The 24,753-nt window shown below is 38.4% G+C and overlaps 1 protein-coding gene across 1 annotated transcript in view; it reads left to right on the top strand.

Moving 5' to 3' along the window:
- Phlpp2 (PH domain and leucine rich repeat protein phosphatase 2) overlaps positions 1–24,753 on the top strand; it is a gene marked incomplete at its 5' end in the record, with an annotated part of 65,942 nt that overhangs the window by 21,291 nt on the left and 19,898 nt on the right. The window contains 7 exon segments of the mRNA XM_013503948.1: positions 5,060–5,250; positions 13,012–13,137; positions 14,898–15,052; positions 18,083–18,229; positions 18,614–18,844; positions 20,466–20,668; positions 24,088–24,148. Coding sequence (XP_013359402.1) covers positions 5,060–5,250; positions 13,012–13,137; positions 14,898–15,052; positions 18,083–18,229; positions 18,614–18,844; positions 20,466–20,668; positions 24,088–24,148 — 1,114 coding nt within the window.

Genomic DNA, 24,753 nt, shown 5'->3' with positions numbered 1-24,753 from the left:
AGTTTATTATAATTTGCGTATTTTAAACTGCTTTGTTAAAATGTAGGAATAATACTATAGAAAACATTCAACCATCTCAATACAATTTATTTTATGATTGTGTATCTTCTTAGTCTTAGTTTATCTTTTTTTTTTTTTGTCCTGGTGTACTGGGGATTAAGCCCAGGGCTTTGTGCATGTTAAACAAGGACATATTGTTTGTGTTGCTACTGAACTGTATTGCAGTCTTCTTAGTCTTGTTTTGTATACATATTTCACATTTATAATTATTGTGTTCATACATTTTTCCTTTTAAAACATTGTATTTAATTACACAAATAAAATATACTATCACTCTCTGTAGTATTTTGATTTCTTACATTTACCTTCCAAAATTGTTAACTGCCTTATAGGTAACCACTACTATAAATTTGGATGTACCGCTATAGGATTTTCTAATTTTATTCCTATATAATATATATTTGTAGAAATAATATGGGCTTGGGGCTGGTGGTATATGTTAGTGGTAGAATGCTTGCTTGGCATGCCTGGGTTCAATTCTTCATAAAAAGAAATACGTGAATTTTACTTACATAGATATTTATTTATATGGTATCAGTTGACAAGGGTCTGCATGCATGCTTTTTTTAACCCAACAATATGTCCTAGAGAGCATTCCTTATTAGCATTTGCAGAACTGTCTTGGATGCATTTCTTTAAGTTACATTTTATTGGATATTAGGAAGGTATTATGGTCTATTTAACTGTTTCCCAATTGATGAACATTTACATTGTTTCCAAGTTTGAGGCTTACCAACAACAGTCTAATAAAAGTGCCTCTTGGGCACCTGTGTTTCTTCAGAGTTGATTTCTGACCTTTATTGGGTCATAGAATGTTCACATTTAAACTATTATTAGTTACAGTTACAGAACACTTTTATTTCCTATCAGTATATCAGAATGCCCCTTACCCACAGTATCACTTTTCAATACTATTAGGCCTGTATGTACTTATGTATATACATACATATGCATGTATGTATGTGGTCCTAGGAATTGAACCCAGGAACACTCTTCTGCTAAGCTACATCCCCAGCCATTTGTATTTTATTTTGAGACAGGGCCTTGTTAAGTTGACCAAGCTAGCCTGAAACACACTTGCCTCAGCTTTTTTTTTTTGTCTTTTTGAGACAGGGTCTCAGGCTGGCCTTGAGCTCACTTTGTAGCCCAGGGTGGTCTCAAACTCCCAACGATCCTCCTGCCTCAGCCTCCTGATCGCTGAGATTACAGGTGTGCGCCACCATGGCTGGCTTTGCCTCAGCCTCTTGAGTAGCTGGGGTTACAGGTGTGCACTGTCATACCCAGCTAGGCTTTTCAACATGAAGGGGCCATTATTTGTATGTCTTGATGCCAGGTATCTCTGAACCACCTGGGGTACATGCATGACTATCTCATCTGGTGGCATGGCACAGTCCCACCGGGTAAGATGCCAATGGGAACATGTTAAATCTTTATTAATCTGATGGATGAAATAATAGTCTCATTGCTTTCATTTTTGTTTCCTTGTTTACTTAGTGTGGCTGAGAATTGTTTTATATTTCCATTGGCCTTCCAGGTCTCTTTTACTTTGAATTAGCCATTTATATTTTTGTTTCTTTTGTAAGATTGATCTAAAGGACTTCTATAAATATCCTGAATATATATCCTTTGGATGTTGCATTTGTGGCTGGGCTTTTTTCAGCCTATACCTTTTAGTTTTACTTATTTTTTTTCATTATACAGAAGTTTAAAATTCTTAGGCAGGTGTGGTGGTACCTGCCTGTAATCTCAGCACTTGAGGAGGCTTAGGTAGGAGGATCGCTGTGAATTCAAGGCCAGCCTGGGCTACATAGTGAATTCAAGACCAGTCTAAATGACATAGTGAAATCCTGTTTTAAAAAAACTAAGCCAAAACAAAAGTTTAAAATTCTTATTTAGTCATTTTCTTTTCCTCATTCATTTATATTCCATCACTGTCCTTGGTCATAAACATACTCTATATTTTATTCTAGTATTTTTATATTTTTAAAATATAATGCAAGGTAAGGAAATAACTACTTTATCCTTTATGGTATTCATCTTTTTCCTACTGATTTGTAACATCACCTTTATTAAGTTTCTATATAAGCAAGGGTCTATTTTTGGACTCTATCCTGCTGCACTGATCTATTATCTTTTATTCAGATGCCAAACAATTAATATGCATATGTGGTAGATGATGGAGAAGTTTACTGTCACGTTTCTGTAGAAAATCAGGGCTATCTAGAAATTGGGGGAATCTGTGAAGAAGTGATATATGAGTTGCTTCTTTAAAAATTGGCAGAATTTCAGTAAGCAGAAATCAAAAAGACAGAAGTGGGGAATTAGGAATTTCATTTCATGTTCTGTGAATCATGGGTGATTCAAGTCCAGATTGTTTTGGGCCGTGACTGCACTGTCAGTGTAGCCGCCATATGGCAAATGATGGAAGTGGTGGAATCTAAATGAGCCAGAGGAAGGTGGATCTTGTCCTAGGGCGGCTAATTCAGGTGTGAATTAATAGGGAATGGGAAAGCATCCTTCCTACAAGAGATTTTTGAAGGAATAATCAGTAAAAGTTGATGGTTAATTGAAAGGGAGTTGAGGGAGAGAACTCAAAAGTTGAAAGTGATTATGATTTTGAGCCTGGGTGATTTCGGGAGAGGATAGAGCTTGACGTGTGAGAAGAAGCTGGTTTGCAGGAATAATAAAGACTTGATTTAGACATATTTCATTTTAAGGAGTGGTAAATGCACAGTCAGGTATGGTCTGACAGGTAGTTGGAGATAAGGAATTAGAGTTTAGGAAATGTAGACCCGAGAGAACAAAACTCCCCAAGGAAGGCAGAATTTAGAATATGGGTAGAAGGGTCAGTTTACCATAGGAGAGCCAGATGTAATGACACAGTACTGTAATCCCAGCATTTGGGAGGCTGAGCCAAAAGGATAGTGATTCAATGCTCCCATGGCAGTTTTAACAAATTTCAGGCCAGCCTGGACTACTGTCTTTTTTTTTTTTTTAAAGAGCAGAATATATTTATTGAGGAAAGGAAAGCTTCTGAGAGACAGAAGGGGGCCTGAGTGGATTGCCAAGGACCCCTGCCTTTTCTAGGGATTTTTTATACAGCAAAACCACAAGGTGATGTGGATCCAAGGTGGGAAACATGGAAACTTGTAAGGTGGGAATGAGGTGGGACAAAACTGTGGTCAGCCAATAAGATTACAAGCATAATTGCTCAGGTAAAATTGATTAAATCGGAATCAAATGGGGAAGTGAGTCACGTAGCAAGCGGACGTGAATACAGAACAGGGGCTTTTCCTGTAGGGGACTGGGTTAGTGACTCTTCCTGGCCTTTTCAGGGTGATCAGTACCTGTTTAAAGTATAAGTTCTAGGAAATTTCTGAGTTTGACATGTAAGTAGTGGGCAAAGACATAACATTCGAAGCATAAAAATTTGTTACTTAGATGAATCCCAATTCAGAGTCTGTGAAACAAAAGCAAACTCTTACCTCCATCCAGTGATCTTGATGGAAAACCTCCATATGATATCAGGGAAAGAAACTCCCGACCTGAAAGATATCTGGGACGAGTTCGTGTTCTCTAAAATTGAAGAATGAATTTTAGAAACAACGGAAGTTAAGAGCAGAATATATTTATTGAGGGAAAGAAAGCTGTTGTCTGAGTGAGAGACAAGGGGACACAAGTGGGTATCCTGGACTACTGTCTTTTAAAAAAAAGGAAGGGAGGGAGGGAGGGAAGGAAGGAAAGGAAAGAAAGAGGGAGAAAAGGAAAAGGAGAAATGACCACCTAATAAAGCTAGTGTTGGCATGTAAAGTTTTATTGAGTAATGAAGTTTTAAAGCTTTGAGGTAATCTAGTCCATTTTCTCATATTACATAGAAGAAACACGTGGTTAAGTGGACAAAGTGATGCCCAAAGTTACACGGTCAGTTGTGTAGGAATATTACTGATTATGCATTGGTACTGCTGCTCCTCTCATTTCTGTATATTACACTTACCTGTTTCTAGTATTGCTTTTACCAAGAACACATCTCTTCTGTCTTGCTGTATTGTTCTGTTCTTTGTATCTCAGGTGTGTGAAGACTTCTGGTAGGTTGGAGGGTACCTAAAGCAAGAAGCTCATGTATGCCTGTGGCAGCTTCTGCCACCATGTCAGAAATAGTTGATTGAAATGCCATTCATGGCCAGGCGTGGTGGCGCACGCCTGTAATCCCAGCACTTGGGAGGCTGAGACAGGCGGATCGTTGCAAGTTCAAGACCAGCCTGGGCTAGAAAGTGAGCTCAAGGCCAGCCTGAACTACATAGTAAGACCCTGTCTCAAAAAGACAAAAAAAAAAAAAAAAAGAAATACCATTCCTAAGCTTTACCTCATGAGAAACAGAGATGGAGGATTATGTACAGAACTAGAGAACTTCTACAGTTCTTACTTTCTTCCTTCTAGAACAGACTCATACCAGTAGTGGGTATCATTTATTTGATATTTATTTTGTATATAAATAATGCTTAGTGATTTATGTTATGTTACTTTCTTACAAAATCCCTTTGAAGGTAGGGAGTTACTAAAACATAAACTGATAGGATGATAAAACCCACACTATATAAATGAGGAAAATAATGCCCAGTGAGATTAGGTGGTTCAAGGAAATGTAAGCGGCAGAACCAGGGTTCAGACTCAAATGTACCTGACTCCAAAGTGCATGATCTTGATCCCTCTGCTGTGCTGACTTTCTTGGCATACCTACAAGGGATAGCTACTTTGAGAAGGGTTAACGGTGTCATCTAAGGTGAAGCCTTGCTCTATAGCCTGAAATTCACAAGTACTTGCACTATATAAATTCAGTTGTGGGTATTTTAGGACTAAAGTCTTATTTTAAAATACCCATATTGCTTGGATGCTTAAATCTATAAATAAGGCACTGAATGTTGGCACATGATACTTTCTTTTTCCCCTTCTGTATTATACTACTTGAATGGTGGATTCTGAAGTACTGTTTTCTTTCCAGAGAAACCATGCCAGATGGATCATCTGGATCGAATCCTACTGTCTGGTGTCTATAATGTACGTAAGGGAAAGACCCAGCTGCATAAGTGGGCTGAGCGCCTGGTTGTTCTCTGTGGTACCTGCCTTATCGTTTCCTCAGTGAAGGATTGTCAAACTGGAAAGATGCACATTTTGCCTCTCGTTGGGGGAAAGGTAAGTCTCACAAAGATGAATTCTTTTGTTTGATCATTAAGAAAATTAAGGCTTGGAATATAGCTCAGTGGCAGGGACTTCCCTAGCATATGCAAGGCCCCGAATTCAGTTTCTAGCAGTGAAGGGAAAAAAAGAAAGAAAATATCATGTAGCTTTTTATAGGTTTTTGCATGTTTTCAAACAAGCCTATCATTAAAGATTGTATCAGAGACTCTCTAAAAGGTTCAGAGGTTATCCATTTCTCCAAATCCTGCCAAAGAACAATCTGTTGTAGGCACCCCTGCTATGCATGAGATGCTCTTGCTGACAACACTAAGAGTAGACCAGGGGATGGGGGTGCTGCCATTAGAAACTGCCTTGGGAAACTAGAAGTAGCTGCCAGTACCCATCACCAAAATAGATTCTTTCCTGCTTCTTTTTTGTTTTCTTCCTCAGAATAAAATTCAGAGACTAAGGGTGCTCATGAGCCTCAACTTGGCAGCCAGGGAAGCATGCCACTTCTTACATTTGTCCTAAAGGAAAGGAGTTCATTTGTTCATTAGATAAACAGAGTTACAGAGGACCATAAACACATACATTGATATTTATAGAAAATCATAATTAGTGTGAATTTAAGAGGACTTTCCGACAAAATGACCTACTGAACTCACACTCTGAAACATCTAATCTGATCCAAATACACAGTAATATAGATGAAATACATGTATTGAAAAGGTAAAAATCTGAAAAGACGTAGTTAGGCTTAGAAGTGTAAAATAGTTAGTAGGTTTGAACCTATGGGCCTACTGGATAATGAGTTTGAAAGGTTGTCACAGCCCAGGAGTACAGCCCGTGTAAGTATCTGGGTCTAAAAGTTCTTTTTTTTTGGTACCAGGAATCAAACTCAGGACCTTGCGCTTGCTAGGCAGGCGCTGGCCGCTGAACTATGTCCTGGGCCCTAGTTCTGTGCTCCTGATGGGCAATCTGGGCCGGGCGTAATCTCCACTATCAAATACAAAGCAAGACCCCACCACTGCCAATATATGAAACCTGGTTCTTGTCTTGGAGACTGAAGGACAGTGTGAAGAAAGTAAAATTGCTTGAGAGGGAAGAGGTAAATGAGGACAAAGTTGGGGATTTGTGGCAAGGAAGCAGGAAATAGAGCAAGAAAAATGAACCTCCTATTTAAACAGCCTCTAAACTGAATTCCACAGAAACACAGAAAGTTTATTTTAGAGAAAATATCTATTCACAAAAATCAATAGGAAGATTAGTATACTTCACACTGAAATGAAAATAAACATCTTAAAAAGACTTAGGAATAAATGTGTTTAGGAATATCCAAGACAGAATAAAAGAACAAAAAGAAGAAAATTTTTTTTTGAGTAAGAAAAATTCTGAAAAAAGACTGCTGTATCCAGCTATGAAGAAGTGAATTAGAGGCCGGGCATGGTGGTGCACGCCTGTAATCCCAGCACTCGGGAGGCTGAGGCAGGAGGATCGTTGCCGAGTTTGAGGCCAGCCTGAACTGCATATCAAGACCCTGTCTCAAAAAGACAAAAAAAAAAAAAAGTGAATTAGAATATTAGAAATGAGCCAGGTGTGGTGGCGAATCCCTATAATCCTAGCACTTTGGAGGCCAAAACAGGATTGCTGTGAATTTGAGGCCATAATACTGTTACTAAAATTTAAACTTTAGTAAATGGATAGTTGGGTATGGTGGCTCCTGTCTACAACCCCAGCAGTCTGAGAGAGTGAGGCACAAGGATCCCAAGTTTAAGCCCAGCCAGGACAATTTAGTGTTTTATGTCTCACACTAAGAAGTAAAAAAGCTGGGGATGTAACTCAGTGTGAAGACCCTGGATTCAATCCCTAGTACTGCGGAAAAAAAACCCTCAAAAAACAAACAAACTTATTAAGTGGAAAAGACAGAGAGAATTGAGTAACAGTAAAGGAATTCTTGTCCATTCTTTCCTTCTCTTGCTAATAGAATTTTGCTCAGGCTGGCAGTATGCCCAGGAGCAAAAACTGTATCTCCCAGGGAAGGAGGAGAGAGAGAAGGGGAGGGGATGAGGACAAAAAAGGAATTACGTTACATTATGTCTATGTACCAACTCCTCATAAGGATTGTGGTCATGATATACTACAAACGTACTAACCAAAAAAGGTAAAACTTGAAGAAAAGATGTGTTTGGTACATGTACGCACTGCCCATAATGAATGTAATCATTATGTACTGCAAATATGAACTAATAAAAAAATTATTTAAAGAAAACACATCTCCCATCCTCCCTTGTATTGGCTAATGAGATATAACATAAGTTTCCGGGTGGGACTTTTAGAAAAGTGCTTTAAAATGGGGCAGGTATTGTGGTGCACACCTATAATCCAACAATCTGGAATGCTAAAGCTGGAAGATCCAAGTTTGATCCCAGTGTGGGCAATTTAATGACCTAATGAGATGCTGTCTCAAAATAAAAAATTTTAAGAAGAGCTGGACCTAAACTGCAGAGTGTGACTCTGTCTCAAAAAGACCAAAAACGCCCCCAAAACCTGGGGATGTATCTCAGTGTGAAGGCCATGGGTTCAGTTCCCAGTACTGGGGCAGGTGGAATGGAGGAAGACATGGATGTTTTGACTATTTGCCCTACTTTGCCTTCCTTTGATTCCCTGGGTGTTGGAGGTGGCACAGGTGCAAGGTGACTGAGTTGTCAAGCATGAGGCGAGTATGGCTGTTTGGAAAGAGGGAGCTGAGTTCTCGATGGCCTTACAGAGCTGCTGTACCAGGCCTGGAATGACTTCTGCATGTTTGTTCAGCTGTTGTTTATGGTTGGATGTAATTAACTGATGTGCTGAAGAATTTCATAGATAAAAATGCTAAGTATAGTGGTGCATGCCTGTACTAGGGATCAGAGATGGGGGATCACAAGTTTGAGGCCAGGCTGGGTAACCTAGCAAGACCTTGTCTCAAAAATTAAAGGCTTGGGGGTATAACTCAGTGGTAGAGCAGGTATGAGGCCCTGAGTTAATCCTCAGTACTCCCATCTCTACCCCACAGAAAAGATAAGTCTTTTAGAGGCTGTGGTATAAACCTAATAGGAATAGCAGAGAAGAGAAAGGACAAGCAATAAATGAAAAAATAATCATTGAATTTTTTTAAGAAATGCAGACAGATGTGAATGTCCAGATTAAAAGTATATTGAGTACTGACTAGGAGACATAAAAAAATAAATCTGTATGTTGATACATTGCAGAATATAAAGGACTGGAGCAAGTCATAAAAGCTTCCAGAGAAAAGCCAGATGCAGTGGTGTATGCCATGTCCCAGCTGCTTGGGAGGCTAAGGTAGGAGGATAGCTTGAGCCCCAAGAGTTTGAAGCCAGCCTGGACAGTGTGGCAAGACTGTCTCCAAATAACAATAGAATGCTTCTAGACAACACAACATTGAGAGAAAAAGGAGTCTGTAAAGGAATGGTGGACTTACAGCAGTTGTCCTATCAAAAATATGTCCTAGAAGATTGGAAAGTTGCTGAAAAAATGTCAACCTATATTTTATACCAGACAGATTATCTTACAAGAATCAAAGCAAAAATACAAAACTAAACTAAACAATCTCCCCTCCACATTTTTCTGTACAACAATTAAACTAACATTTTCGTTGAAAAACTACAGCTGGGTGTGGTAGTACATGCCTGTAGTCCCAGCACTTGGGAGGCTGAATGAAGTAGGATTGCTTCTGAGTTCAAGGCCAGCCTGGACTACATAATGAGATCCTGTCTCCAAAAAAAGAGCTACAGGTACACTCCCAAATCCACCGCCCCCTGAAAAAAAGAAGAAAAACAAAACAATAATGGAAAGTTAATTTAAGGAGAAAGAATGAGATACAAGAAACAATAATGAGTGCAGACACTGATAAAATGTGATGGCAAATTTAATAGTGATTATAAAATGTTTTAAAAATGCACATTTTATCTGAGACCATACTGTCCTGAATAAGAGTACAAAGAGTGCTGATGTACTCAATAAGTAAAGTATGATACTGTCTTGGGGTAGGATAGAAACACTAAGTAATTTTAAACTTTATTAGAAACATTGTTGAAGGTGAATGCACACATTTTAAAGGTAATCACCAGAGGAAAAAAGAAGAGAAAGCAGGAAGGAATGGGGAAAAAAGGACAAAATAATTAGCATGGTAAATTCACTCTGTAGTGATAGAGATAAATCCAAATTAATAATAATACATAATAATTGCAATTGTCAGATTTTTTATTTAAAGTCCTACTTGGTCTTTATAAAAGATGTACTTAAAAGAAGGTTGACATTAATGATGAGGAAAGGTTCACTAATCAAGTAACAAAAGAAAATTAGGCTATCTTGGCTTTCCTCAGGATATCCCATCCTGTTTCCTCCAGGGTATGCATTTATTTTGCTTTTTCCTCTTTGACTCTGCCTAAACTCACTCTGCAGAGCCAGTTTCTCTGTTACTTTTCACTTCTACTTTTTCAGTAAACTTTTCCACTACTTAAAGAAAAAAAGAAAATTGGTATGGTTGTATTTTACATCCACAAAACCTATGAATATATGTAACAAGCATTTGTATTCAGAATATATAAAGAACCTTTGTAACTAAGTAATAAAAAGGACAAATTACCCAGTGAGAAATGAGCAAAAGATTTGAACAATACCATTATAAAGAAGATAAACAGTTGTCAGATAATCACATATAAAGATCCTCAATATCATTAGTCATTAGAGAAATAAAAAAGAAAATCACAGTGGGATACTACATACCACTACAATGGCTAAAATTAAAAGACTTAAGAATACCAAGTTTGGCAAAGATGTGGATAAACTAGAACATTTGTATGTCTTTATGGGAAGGAAGTTACTGGAAAACAGTTTGTTCTTTTCTTTTAAAGTTAAACATGGTTATCAGATGACAGCAATTTTGCTTCTAGTTATTTACCACGACAAATGAACATAATGTTCTTATAAAAACTTACAAGTGAATATTCATTGCGGCTTTATGGTGACCTCAAATATAAACAGCCCAAGTGCTCATTAACTTGTGAATTGATCGATAAATTTAGTATATCCATACAATAGAATACTGCTTAGCAGTTAAAAGGAGTGAGTTAATGCCACACACAAGAACAAGGATAACCCTGGAAAGCATTATTGTGAGTGAAAATAGCCAGATCCAAAAGTCCATTTATTGTGTGATTTCATTATGTGACATTTAAGAAAAAAGCAAAAAACTATAGTTGATAGAAAATACATCACTAAAAATAAGGAAGGGATTATAGCTGGGTGTGGTAGCGCATGCCTGTAATGCCAGCACTGGGGAGGCTGAGGCAGGAGGATCATCGGGAGTTCAAGACCAGCCTGGGCTACAAAGTGAGCTCAAGGACAGCCTGAACTGCATAGTGAAACCCTGTCTCAAAAAAAAAAAAAAAAAGTAATAATAGGGAAGGGATTGACTACAAAGGGGCACAAGAGAAACTTGAGGGGGGTCATAGGATTATACTGTTCATTTATAAAATTCATGAGACAGTTCATTTAGAATCAGTGAATTTTAAAATCTGAATTTTGAGTCCCTAAAAAGACTTTATAGGAAAACGTATTTATAGGCATAAAGGGTTTCACTATAAAATGATAAAAGGAACATTTTACATTAATACTGAATAATGCCAAAATTGTACATATGTAACAGTATAGTCTCAACATATATAGTACAAAAATTAATTACAGAGAAGTTAACAGATTAATTTTTAGTTGTAAATTTATAACCCTCAATATTTGACAGTATCTGATTTTCTATAGTTTTCTGTGTGGAATATTTTATAATAAAATATTTAAAAGAAAAGATTATTCTAGAACATTATTTTAGTATGATTCTTTGTTTTGACACTCAATTATAGTGATTTACTAATAAAAAGATTAGGTTGTGAATATCACAATTGAACATTATGAAAATTATTCAATTTTAGTGAATCTTTTTAACACGATTCTTTTTTGCTCAAAGTATTTTTTCTTTCTGCCACTTGGTTCAGTTTTTAGTTGGCACCAGAAACCTAATGATTTATCAGTATAGCTTGTAAATTTCCAGCTGATTTGCCAAGATTCAACAGCTATGACATGCCAAAGTAAGATGCAAAAGATGTGAGTGGTTCCATAACTATAAAAAGACTACATCTTCATCAAGCTATATAGGTTGAGTTGTTGGTATTTGGGGGAGAGATGCTTTGAAAAGCTATTTTGGGGCTGTGAATCCCTACCACTTCCCCAAATAGGAATGGAGAAGGTTCTTGCTGCTTTTCTCAAGTCTAGTGAAAGACGTTTAAATGGGATGAAAGAGAACATGGTAAGTGTCCCGGCAGCGAAAGATACACAGGGTACTGGTGCCTTGGCTGCGAGCTGATGGGGACAGGGCAGAAGCACAGCTTATGGGTCGGGGTCAGTGTACTCCTTGGGTTTGTTAGTGTTTGTTAGTGCCTCATTGGCAGATGGGGGAAGGAGGAGAAAGGGGAGGGAGGCAGGCATTGGTGGGGAGTAGGGAGGGCCAAAAGGGAGGGGAAGGAGAGAGTGTATGCAGAGAGGGGGAGAGAAAGAGCCATTATTTGTGGGTGTGCCTTCTTTTAGATGTTCAGACTTACACAACTATCACCACACTAGAATTGATTGATTGATTGATTAATTGATCAGTAGTAGAGGTTGAACCCAGGGCCTCTGCAGTGAGCTACATCCCCAGCTTTTTATTTTTTATTTTGAGACAGAGGCTTGCTAAGCTTCCTAGGCTAGCCCCAAATTTGAGATCCTCCTGTCCGAGCCTCCTGAATGACTAGGACTAAGGTATGTGCCCCCACACCCTACTACCACAGTAATTTTTAGGACATTTTTATAAACAAGAAACCCTATCAGTTTATCCAGTTCCCTTACCAGCCCTGTGGTAACTTTGAATATCATTTTTTTCTCTGTAAATCTACCAATTCTGACACTTCACATAAATGGAATCATAAAATACATAGTTCTTTGTGACTGGCTTCTTAAGATTGTAGCACGTATCAGTACTTTGTTCCTGTTTATGACCAAATAGTATTCCATCTTATGGATAGGCCACATTTTGTGTATTCATTCACTGATAGGTATTTGGGTTGCTTCCACGTTTTGGCCATTATGAATAATGCTGGTATTAATGTTCACTGAGAAGTTCTTGTGTGGGTGTATGTTTTCATGTAAACGTGGGAGTGGAATTGCTAGGTCACATAGTGATTCTGTGTTTAACCTATTGAGGAACTTCCATGCTCTTTCCAGAGTGGCTATACCATTTTGCATTCTCACCAGTAGTGTGAGAGTTTTAGCTTCTCCACATCCTTCCAAGAATTTTTTTTTTTTTTTTTTTGGAAACAGGTTCTCCCTATAGAGCCTAGACTGGCATTGAATTTATGGTGATCTTCCTGCCCAGCCTCCCAAGTGCTGGGATTATAGGCATGCACCACTACACCTGGCTTTGCCAGGACTTACTATGCACACTTGTGTTTTTTATTTTAACTGTCTTACTAGATGTGAAGTGATACCTTATTGTGGTTTGGGTTTACATTTCTCTGATGGCTAATAACGTTAGTCATCATTTCATGGGTTTATTGGCCATATGTACATCTTCTTTGGAGAAATGTCCATCAGTTCTCTTGCCATTTCTAGAATTGGGTTATTTGCCTTGTCATCATATTTTGCTTCGGATTTCTGTTTAGTAGTTCGGTTTCCTCCCCTCCTCTCATTCAGATAGAAGAAGTGAAGCGACGGCAGCACTCCCTTGCATTCAGCTCAGCTGGAGCCCAAGCTCAGACCTATCATGTCAGCTTTGAGACTTTGGCGGAGTACCAAAGATGGCAACGGCAAGCATCTAAGGTGATAAGTGGTCAGACCTCCTAGTGTGGTCATAGGAACGCAGGATCCCAGTAGAAATGTACAGTAAGTCCCCAACTTCCGAATGAGTTCTATTCTGGGAGAACGTAAGTCAGATTCGTTCATAATCCTACAAAGTGAGTCTTATACAGTATACCTGTGAATCTAATGTACTACACCTGGAAATCGTATACCGTACAGCTGGGAATCATACACAGTACAGCTGGGAATCTTATACAGTACATCTTCAAAATTTGTAACCCGAATGTTCGTAAGTCGGGGACTTGCTGCATTTTGAAGCTGAACTTAGGCCTAAGACAGTGAATTATAATCACTAATTTCATTTCTAGGATTTTGTTAGCATATAATGACAAGTAATGGAATTCCATCCAGGTTTTATCATAGTACAATATGCTGTCAGTTTTTTCAGGTAATTTACCTTTATACTGTCTCTGTGAGGTAGGGCCTTGGAAGCAATTAAGGCATAAATGAGATTTGACCTTAAGAAGTTGAGATGCAGTGAGATTTCATGGCTTTCCTTCAGCCGTAGTACTCAGTGATTTATTGTTATTGTCTGGCTGGTAGCCCAGTGCTTCTTGGTAGGTACATAGTTGGAGCAGCCTTGATGAACCTCTGCAAATTGAAGTCAGTAATGGGACAGTGACAGAATTCTGTTACAAACCATTATTATATCTGCTGAGGATAATTAACCTTCCAGCATAATTTCTACTTTTTTAGCTGTTAAAGGTAAATTACTGTACAAGTGTACTGTGATCTCCAAATTCTCTCTTCGACATCTTTGCATAATTTTGCATAAAGCGTTGTTACAGTATAATGGCATGCTGTCAAGACACGGTGGCTTTTCCGGTAATAGATTGTTTAGATCCATTTTTTAATAATTCATATTTTATGAATATATTATACAAGTAAAAACTTAAAGGTTTTTGATTTATTGAATTTTGTTGTTGTGTTGATTATAAAATGTACTCTGAATAGAACTTGTTTCAATTTTAAGTAGCTATTTTTTTCTTCTGCCCTCTTAAAGAGAAGTTAATGTTTTTGTGCGTCTTTGGCATGCTCAGCAGTGTGGTGTGTGCTTGGTTATCGAGTTTCATGCTCAAAACAGATGAAGAAACTGCTGGTAGGCAGCAAGCCAGTGTGCTTATGGGAGCTTGTGTTTTCATATCACACTGTTTCAGAGTACTTTGTACAGTCACTTTGGTTCATCTTAGCATTGCTTCTTGGATGAAACCGTAACTTGCCATATTTTTAAAAAATTTTTTTTCTGCTTTTTTTTTTAAGACAGGGTCTCACTATGTAGTGCAGGCTGTCCTTGAACTCATTGTGTAGTCCAGGCTGGCCTTGAGCTAATGGCGATCCTCCTGCCTCAGCCTCCCAAGTGCTGGAATCACAGGCATGTGCCACCACTCCCAGCTACATCTTTATGATTTGTATTTTTTTTATCCTTCATTTGAAGAGATTTTGTAATTTATACCTTTTTAAAGCAGCATATGGTTTTTGGGAAAAGTGAAAATTAACTGGTTTTTATGAGTGAATATTTTGGGGCTAGGATGCAGCTCTGTGGTAATCACTTGTGTTTGCATGCACAAGGCCATGGATTCAACCCCCAGTACTACCACTGAAAAAAGAGGACTTATTTCTTAGTCAGTGCTTTTTTGTTGTAAATGTCGTTCTGACCTGTGCTAGGAGATAGACAGTTGTCAGAACTAGCTCAGAAGGCTCTTCTTTTTGACATTATTTAGGTGGTATCCCAGCGAATCAGTACTGTGGATCTCTCATGTTACAGCCTTGAGGAGGTTCCTGAACATCTCTTCTACAGTCAAGATATCACCTACCTCAATCTGCGACACAACTTCATGCAATTAGAAAGACCAGGGGGCCTCGACACACTCTACAAGTATGTGGAAAATAATTTCCAGACCAAATGTTGGAACCGAGTTGTAACTGTTACAGTTGTAACCATTGCAGTTGTCATGGTTTGTACCCTTAAGTGAGCAGGCTTACTGTATTATCCATTTTCCATTGCTACAACAACATAGCTGCATCTGGGTAACGTATAAGGCAAAGAGGCTGAAGTCCAAGATCATATGGTCCTGTTGGTTCAGCCTCTGGTAGGGGCCAGTTTGTCTGTATCGCATCATGGCAGATAACATCATGGTGGGAGCCCATGTGAGAGAGAGAGGTCACACAGGAGATGGGAAGCGAAGAGATTTAGGGATCGGACTTGCTCTTTTAGAACAGCCCATTTTCTTGGGCAGTAACTGCAGGAAACCAGCATTGATTCTGAGGGCAGCACCCGCAGTGGCCTGATTACTGTTCACCAAAGATCTACTACTTAGTCTCACTCAGGCTTCCAGCACATAAGTGAAACTTTGAGGGACAAACCACATCCAAACCATAGCACTTAGCAAAATATGTGTGTGTGTGTGTGTATAATTTTAGAAATTTTAGTGTATACATGCTTATCTGTATATAGATGTATGTATATATGTGTGCATGTGTGTGTATACATACTAAAATTTCTCTGTTTTGAAGTTAAATACACACAGTTCTTCCACATCCTTGTTACTTCCCCACCATCCCCAGTAACATAGATTGATGCAAATATTCTGTTATAGAGGCAACAAGGAGTTGTGGTCTGGAAGTCGTTTTCTATGGTTGAGAGTGAAGCATAGTAAATTGAGGGATTTAGCAGTAGAAAGTTGTTTTTTTCTTTAATGGAAAGTGTTTGGGTCAGAAGTATCACATTTAAATGACTTCAAGCAGACAAGCCTAATTTCAGGAATTCCCGAGCCAGGGCCTTGTTTTTCTTTTGTGTGTGCTCTTACTAACTCTGAGTCTTGTCACCTATGAAACTGCTCTCTTCCAGTAAAGGAACACCTTCATCCCTATTGGACTGTGTCCTACATATTTTGCTGTCTTCTTGTTAGAGTATGTTCTCCCATTCCTACCTGCCACTCAGCCCACCTCCTTCCGCTACCTATAAAAGGGTGGGTGAAAGCTGGTCATGGTGGTGCACACTTGTAGGCCGTAGCTACTTAGGAGGCTGAGGTGTGAGGGTCCCTTGAACCTGAGTTCAAGATAAGCCTACGTACGCATCACCGCCAGACCCCAACCCCCAAAAAGGGTGGGTGTGGCAGCACACATTTGTTATCCCAGCTACTCAGGAGGGTGAGGCAGGATTGCAAATTTCTGGAGAGCCTAGACAATCTAGTGAGATTATATCTCAAACTGAAAAATAAAAAAAAGGCCTAGGATAGTAGCTCAGTGGCAGGTGTGAGGCACTTGTTTTTAAACTGCAAAAAACAAAAACACAAAACAAAAGGATGGCAGTGACTAAATATGTGGTATAAACGACTGGGTTTCTAGTTGGGAAGGGAAAAAGTAGAAATTAAAGCATTCATAGTGTTTTAAATTACATGGTGGCTGGGTGTGGTAGCTGGGCACATACCTGTAATTCCAGCACTTGCAAGGCTGAGATAGGAGGATACTGCTGGGAATTTGAGGCCAGCCTGGGTTACAGAGTGAGTTTAAGGGAAGCCTGAACTACATACTGAGTCCCTGTCTCAAAAAACAAACAGGAAAATATTACATGGTGATTAAAAAAAGATAATTCACAGCCAAGCATGGTGGTGCAAACCAGTAATCCCTAACACTCTGGGAGTCTGAGGCAGAAGGATCACATTGCCAGTTTGAACTGAGCCTGGGCAATTTAGTGACGTGGTGAGACCCTGTTTCAAAAAAAAAAAAAGGGGGGTGGGGAGGGATAGGGATGTAGCTCATTGCAAAGGCCCTGGGTTTAATTTCAGTTATTGCCAAAAGAAGGATATAATATGCATTAAAATGACATATTTTACATTTTTTACTTAATAGCTTATAACTCTAGAATAATTTCCAGAAATAGATTTTATCTCATCTGATGTGTTTCAGAAATATTTTAAAAATATAAACCTATATTTCGTTGTGATATATTTTAATGATATTTGTTTATAAAAATCAAAACAAGCTATAATGTTAAGGAAGTCAGCTTGCAGTATTTCCTTCTAGGACTGGATCAGAAATTCTGAAGTCAAGGCAGCAGGTCAGAGGAATAATCAGTAATGAAGGTCAGGTCATCTGGAGATCAAACATTGAGAATTTGGTTGAGGAACATCTGAGTCAAGTACCAAGGGTTCACAGCTAGAAGCTTGTGATAGGTCATAGAGAACAACACCCCAGCCTTACCACCTACATTGTATAATAACAAAGTTTGATACTCACATACTTCCAGAGTGACCCCCGTGGACCTACTTTATGACAATACCATCTCTGTTTAAGATAGTGTAAATACTTTTACTTCTACAAACAAAACAGAAGCACTAAAAATGACCATTTTATATTGTATATCAGACCATATCACAGTAAAACATTGTCACATATGTGTTTTTAGGCTCAACTAGTCCATTCATTTTTTTGCATTCGTTTTTAAGAGACTTTTGAGCCAACATAACTTGAGTGTGATAAAAGAAGTTGCTTCTAAGGGGGTTTGATCCATTATTTGTTAGCCATGCCTTTGTATGTGTTGATTAAGTTTTGTGAACACCTTTGTATATTACATACTTGTAAAAACTTAGTAACAAAAGATTTCAAGTATATCAGGTATGACTTGATAAAAAAAACTTTACCCACATGAGCTGTTCTTCAGGATTTTCTGCCATTTGAGGGAGAGGAGAACTGCCAACACTAGAGCTGGTCTGCTTGATGGCATGGACTGTGCATTAGTCCCCTTGGTAGCCTCTGTGCTCACACAATATTTGGCACATAGTGATATTTATGGAACAAATGGAAACAGATCACTTAAAATAGATCATGAAAGGCCATTGATGTCTCTTGTAAAGATACGTAACAGATTATCGACTCAGTATTTATATTTGTCTTTGCTCTTTAGATTTTCTCAACTGAAAGGCCTGAACTTGTCCCACAATAAACTTGGGTTGTTTCCAGTATTGCTATGTGAAATTTCTACCCTGACTGAGCTCAACCTTTCCTGTAATGGATTTCATGACCTGCCAAGTCAGATTGGCAACCTGCTAAAGTAAGTATCTAACTTTTACTAGATTTCTCTTTTCTCTTGCAGAATAGTTGTTTGACATTTAGATTAAAGGTAGTGTCCTGAGCTTTTGCAGTAAGATAAATCACTAATTTTAGAATTCTAGTTAGCAGCGGTGTATGCTTCCTGCAGTGACCAGTGCCACCATGTCAGCAGCAGAGATCCTGATTCAAATGTTTTTTTTCTTTTTCTTTTCCTGATTCTAATGTTGAAAGTTATCTGTGTCATTTATTAAGTCTGCATAGGTCAAGAGTTACAACATTTTACCTTTTTGGAATTGATGATTAGTGACAAAGTCAAAATCTGTAACTGTAGTTCTATTTATTTAAAAGAAACCTTTCATAAAGTAGACCTTTTCTCTCCCTTCAGCCTTCAAACACTCTGTCTTGATGGCAACTTTCTGAATACTTTACCTGAAGAATTGGGAAATCTGCAACAGCTTTCTTCTTTGGGAATTTCCTTCAACAACTTTAGTTACATCCCTGGTGTTTATGAGAAACTCACAATGTTAGATAAAGTGGTTATGGCAGGAAATTGTCTGGAAGTCTTGGACCTAGGGGTGCTGAGCCGGATGAGCCATATCAAGCATGTGGATTTAAGGTGAGGCCATTCTTTACTACAGCTTCCTTTAGTTTGACGCTGATGGACCTTTATGTCTGCTCTTTATAAAGACTTAAAAACATTAGGATTTTAGGGCTGGGATGTAGCTCAGTGGCAGAGAGCAAGGCTAACAGGTGTGAGGCCCTGGGTTGATTCCCTAGTATGGCAAGAATAAAAAAGATTTTGGAGCCGTGTAGAATGTTTTAAAAGCTGCAGTAAAACTTCATTTGTCATGTACTAGAAGAGAGACTAAGGATCAGGTAGGTGTGCCGCATGGTACAGACCATCAAATTGCCTTTGACGGAGGTTGTTCTGACTTACCTTTCCAGCAGCATTTTATGAGAATTTGTTTCCTCACATCCCTGTCTGTGTTGGGTTTTAGTTGTCTTTTTCCTTATTGTTAGTAGGAGGTATAAATAGTTTTTATTGTTTGAATTGACATTTATTATGAGTAATTAAGGATGAGCATCTGTTTGTATGTGTATTATTAGTAGTTTGTAGTTTTCCATAAATGACTATTTTTCTGTTGAGTCATGAGTATTCTTCTTGGTAACATTGATTATAATTGAAATGGTGAAGGTTTCATTAAGAAATTTGCAGAAGAATCTCATTTTCTAGTCATAATAAGGTGGTAGAAGACACTTATTGAATGTTACAGGAAGCCATTAATGTGCCTTGTAAAGAAATAGTAAGAGATTTCTTGGAATATAGGAAAATGAGAACAGGTCTGTGTGCATCAAGTAGTTTATAGAGCTTGCCTTTGAGCCATTCTATGTATGGACAGAGTAGCTTCTTCTCCATTAGTGTCATATGAGTCTTAGCACTGGTGACGGGAGGAAGGATATCTGACTCCTCTCATGACTGCTTACCTGCCCATGCACCCACCCAGAAGCATGCCCCTCTTTTTTGTGCTTCACTGCCACCTACCCTTACTGGGTGTTTGGATATAACTGTTTACTGTTTTGTGGCTATCCCCCCACCACACTTCTAAACTGGGAATTGAAATCAAACCCAGGGCTTTTGTACAAGCTAGGCAAGCACTCTATCACTAAGTCACATCCCTAGCTCTTTCTTTTTTTTTTTTTTTTTTTTTCCTGAGACAGAGTGTCACTAAGCTACCCAGGCTGGCCTCAAACTAGCAGGCCTCCTGCTTCAGTCTCCCAGGTAGCTGGGATTGCAGACATGTGTCACCACCCCCAGATTTTTCTTGTTTATTTAATTTGTAAATGTATTTGCCACCCTGGATTGTCTAACTTAGTTACACCTTGAATTGTTTGTTTATGAACCGTTTGTGGACTATAAACAACTTTCATTTTTGGGTTTTTTTTTTTTTTTTTTTTTTTTTTTTTGAGACAGGGTTTTGCTGCACAGTTCAGGCTGGCCTTGAACTCCATTTTTAGTCTAGGCTAGCCTCAAACTTGCAGTGACCCTCCTGTCTTAGCTTCCCTAGTGCTGGGGTTACAGGCATGCGCCACCATGCCCAGCCCACGTCTTTAAAATTAGGCAAGTAGTGAAATTCTTAAGTTGTTTAGGAAAAAGAGAAGGGGGTCATATCTCTCACATTTAATAAACACACTAAATAGAATTATTTCTAATTATTTCTTTATGTCTGAATATTAAGGATGAATCACTTGAAAACCTTGGTTTTTGAAAATCTGGAAGGAAATAAATATGTCACACACATGGATCTGAGGGACAATCAGCTGACTGACTTGGATCTTAGCTCCTTATGTAGCTTGGAGCAGCTGCATTGTGAGCGGAACCAGCTGAGGGAGCTGACACTCAGTGGCTTCTCCCTGCGAACTCTCTACGCCAGTTCAAACAGTGAGTTCTCTTACAACCTGTTTCTTTTTCTTTTTCTTTTTTTTCTCTTTTAGCTCTAGTCTGAGCTTTCTAAGAATAATGGCATTTGTGGTCCTTTGCTGCTGCTTTGTAAAATGGAGTTTGTTACTCACTGAGGTTTAGCTTTATCTCTTAACTTTGCTGTCAGTATTTAAGTGGCTGAGGTATGTGTTAAAAGATAAGGCACAATACTTGGAGATTCATTAAATGATCACAAGAGGCATTATGCAAAATATGCCCAAAACAGAGTATCGCTACTACTCTAAAACAGAGGTTGGCAAACTATGGCCTAAGGTTTAAACCTGCCCGACTCTCTTTTTCATTACATAATGAATGGTCTTTACATTGTTATTGTTTTGTTTTGTTTCTGGTTTTGAGACAAGGTTTTGCTATGTAGCCCAGACTGGCCTTGAACTCACTATGTAGCCCAGGCTGGCCTCAGACTCATGGTGATCCTCCTGCCCCAGTCTTTCGGGTTCTGGGATTAGAGGCGCCACCACTCCCAGCATCTCTACACTTTGTTTTTTTGAGGCAGGGTCTTGCCATGTAGTTTAGGCTGGCCTGGAACTCGCCATGTAGCTAGGCTGGCCTCAAACTCAAGACCATCCTCCTGCTTCAGCTTCCCGAGTGTTGGGATTACAGGTGTGTACCACCATAACTGGCTTCTCCACACTTTTTAATGGTTGGTTTAAAAACAAAAAACGATTTCTTGAGACATGGAAATTCTACACTCATGAAGTTTTATTGAACACAGCCTCAGTGATAGGTGTACATATTGTTTACACGTTATTACTTCTACATTAAAGTGGCAGAATCAAGTAGTAGAGAAACTGTATTATGATTTACAAAGCTTGAAATAGTTACTGTTTAGCTTTTTACAGAAAAAGTTTGCCAATTCCTGGTCTAGAAGCTTGTGCTGTCCTAGTTTAGAGAAAGAAATCCCTCATTTCAGTAGGGATTTACTCCCAGAATATTTATCAATAGAGTCTTTTATTTGTTGAGGCCATCCTTATGGGAAGTGCTTCTTTACCATTGAAGTTACACTTACTTTTTCTGTGTTTAGAGAAGGAAAGGATGAAGTCTTGTCTCAAACTAAGAAATAAAAAGGGTTGGCAGTGTAGCTCAGTGGTAGAATGCTCCTAGGTTCAGTACCTAGTACCATTTTAAAAAAAGAAAGGGGGGAACTATAGTTTTATCAAGTATCAGAAAAAGGCGTATTTAAATAATACTACTTTATACTCATCAAATAAAAAAAGCTGTGTGTAACCAAAGATAAGGAGAAACATGTTTTGGAGCCATCACATGTTGGCAGTGAAAAGGTTGAACATAAAACTATCTCAGAGAGCAATGTGACCATGCTAGAGAAACTGAAGATCCACGTGAACCTGGCTTGGAATATATCCCAGAGAACAGAGAGATGTTATAGTGTAAGAGAAAATAGGGCTGTCAGTAGGAAAATAAATAAATCAGTTGTGGCTTATTTATGCAGTGGAATATTGCACAGCAGTGAAAATGAATATACTACCTTTTGTGGATTGATGTGCATAAATCTCAGAAACACTTCTTAACACGAATGTGTGTGTGTGTGTGTGTGTGTGTGTGTATAATGATAGGTATCAAGATTTAAAACACAGAAATACTGTTTTCTTACCTGTAAGTATGTATAAAGCATGAAAGAATCTGTGGGAATGAAAAACCCTATTCACTATGATCACCTCTTGTTACATATAGTATTTTAATTCTGAAAAAAGGAAAATATATATCAGAATATACATTTGTTAAAAGTTACTTGATGGGTGAGTGTTCATTTTATTTGCTTTTCTGTATCTGAAGAATATATTATTAGGGTAAAAGAAAATTAATGCCTAGAGTTTTCATTACCTCTTATGTTATAGAAACTTCAGATTGTGGCTTAGATTAGTTGCTTGGGTAAGTAGAGGGTCACAAGATGAGTATTTTTTTTTTTTTTTTGGTTTTTCTCTGGTACCGGGAACCAAACTCACGACCTTGCGCTTGCCAGGCAGGCGCTTTTGCCACTGAGCTAAATCCCCAGCCCCACACAGGATGAATATTGACTTGTGCTTTGTATGATACTGTGACATGGCAGTAGGTCCTTGCCATGGAGAAATTCCATCGGACCCATCTATTTCTTTAATCTAGAAAGTCTGCATGCCTGGCCCTACTGGAAAAGACTTCATTAAAACACAGGCAGTTATTGTTGGTCACTGAGATTTTATCATAGCAGTGTTCTAAACAGGGCTTGTTTGAGGTTAGCTAGTCTATTTGCAGATTTTTTTTTTTTTTTTAAGTCACTGGGCTTTGAACTTTACCCTGAGCTACATCCCAATCTTTTTTTAAAAATTGTTTTTAATTTTTGAAACAGGGCCTTGCTGAAATCTTCCAAGGTGCCTAGGCTGGGTTCAGTCTTGTGATTTTCTTGCCTCAGCCTCTCAGAGTGTGCCACCACACCCAACTTGCAGAATCTGCAACTTGGAACAATTCACATAAACAGTTTTAGTTTTGATGCCTCAAGGTAAAGAACACAGTTTTACAGAAGAAATTATCCAGAGGATCATTTAATATAGGAAAAGGCACTCACCTTTACTCTTCATCAGGGATATACTGATTGAAACCTCCAGGAATTGCCACCACATACCCACCAGGGTGACTACAGTGACGAAGACTGGCAGCTGGTGGAAGTGTAATTAGTGCAATCACTTTAGAAACTCCTAAGCTCATTCCCAACATAAGTGCTTATATTAATTCACGAAGACATGGACTGAAAAACATTCATGAAACACTGTTCATAGTCACCCCAAATTAGAAAACACTAAATGTCTGTCACCTCTAAACTGGATAAACAGAGTGGCATGTTCACAACTTTCTACAGACATGAGAATGAAGTATAATCATATGCAATGATGTGAATAGATACCACAAGCATACTGTGGAGTGAATGAAGCCAGACAAACTTACATATCCTGTGTGCATTTTATTTTTGTAGATAAGCAAAAGCCATCTGTAGAATTCAGAGTCAGGATAATTAATGTAACCCTCATAGGACAGTGACTAGAAAGAAGGTAAGAGGTTGCTTCTGGGAGTTGGTAACATTTCTGTTTCCTTATCTGCCTGTTGCTTCCACCGATGTGTTCAGCTTATGGAAATTCATTGATTGGTACATAAATACATACAGATTGTTACAAAAATACAGAATTGTTATACACCAATTTATTTTTCAAGACAGATCAGTATCAGTTAGCCAAAGTGAGTTGTCCAGTAGTTTTATGTTTAGTCATTTGAGTCAGTTTTTCTCTTATGACTTCATAAGCTACCTTTTCCTTGTTTGTTCAGTTGCTTTGTTCTTTGGAGACTGTCACTAATACCTGTTCATTTTTCTCCAGGGCTAACAGCAGTGAATGTCTACCCTGTTCCCAATTTACTCACTTCCCTGGAACTCTCCCGGTGAGTGTGTCTCATGAGGGTGATGCTTGTTGGATCTTAAGAGCTAGATATTAATTGTTTGGCAGTTTTGAAGTACAAGAAATCTAAATATATTGAAATATTTGGATAACCTGGAGAAAGGTAAAGGATGAACTGGAGAAATAAACCTAATAGCTCTGTAGTTAAAAGAAGGACTTTCTTGGAACGGAAAGGTACCTATAAATTATCCCTTCCAAAAGATTGTGGGTTTAGAAGGAGGCCTATCAGAATGGTGGTGAACTGAGCTGTTTGTATCATGGCAAGCTCTGGAAGGTTTGCCATCCCCGAACTATCATCTTTATACTAGTGATTTGCTTTTTTTTTGGTTGAACTTAGGTAATTCTTTTGTGGGTGTGTATGTGGGGGGCTTGAACCCAGAAAGTGCTGAGCTATATCCCCAGCTTTTTCATTTGGAGACAGAGTCTTGCTAAATTTCCCAGTTTGGCCCCAAACTTGCTATATTCTTGCCTCAGCCTTCTCAGCTGCTGGGATTACAAGCAGATGGCACCACTACATAGTAGCTTTACATTTTTAAAATTCTATTTTATTTGTTTATTTTTATATTTTCATAACTGTTAGCTTGATTT

Source organism: Chinchilla lanigera, unplaced genomic scaffold (genome assembly GCF_000276665.1).
Source record: "Chinchilla lanigera isolate Chin_1 unplaced genomic scaffold, ChiLan1.0 scaffold00083, whole genome shotgun sequence".
NCBI lineage: Eukaryota > Metazoa > Chordata > Mammalia > Rodentia > Chinchillidae > Chinchilla > Chinchilla lanigera.
Note: the sequence above shows the minus strand (reverse complement) of the source record. Positions and strands in the feature narration are given on the sequence as shown.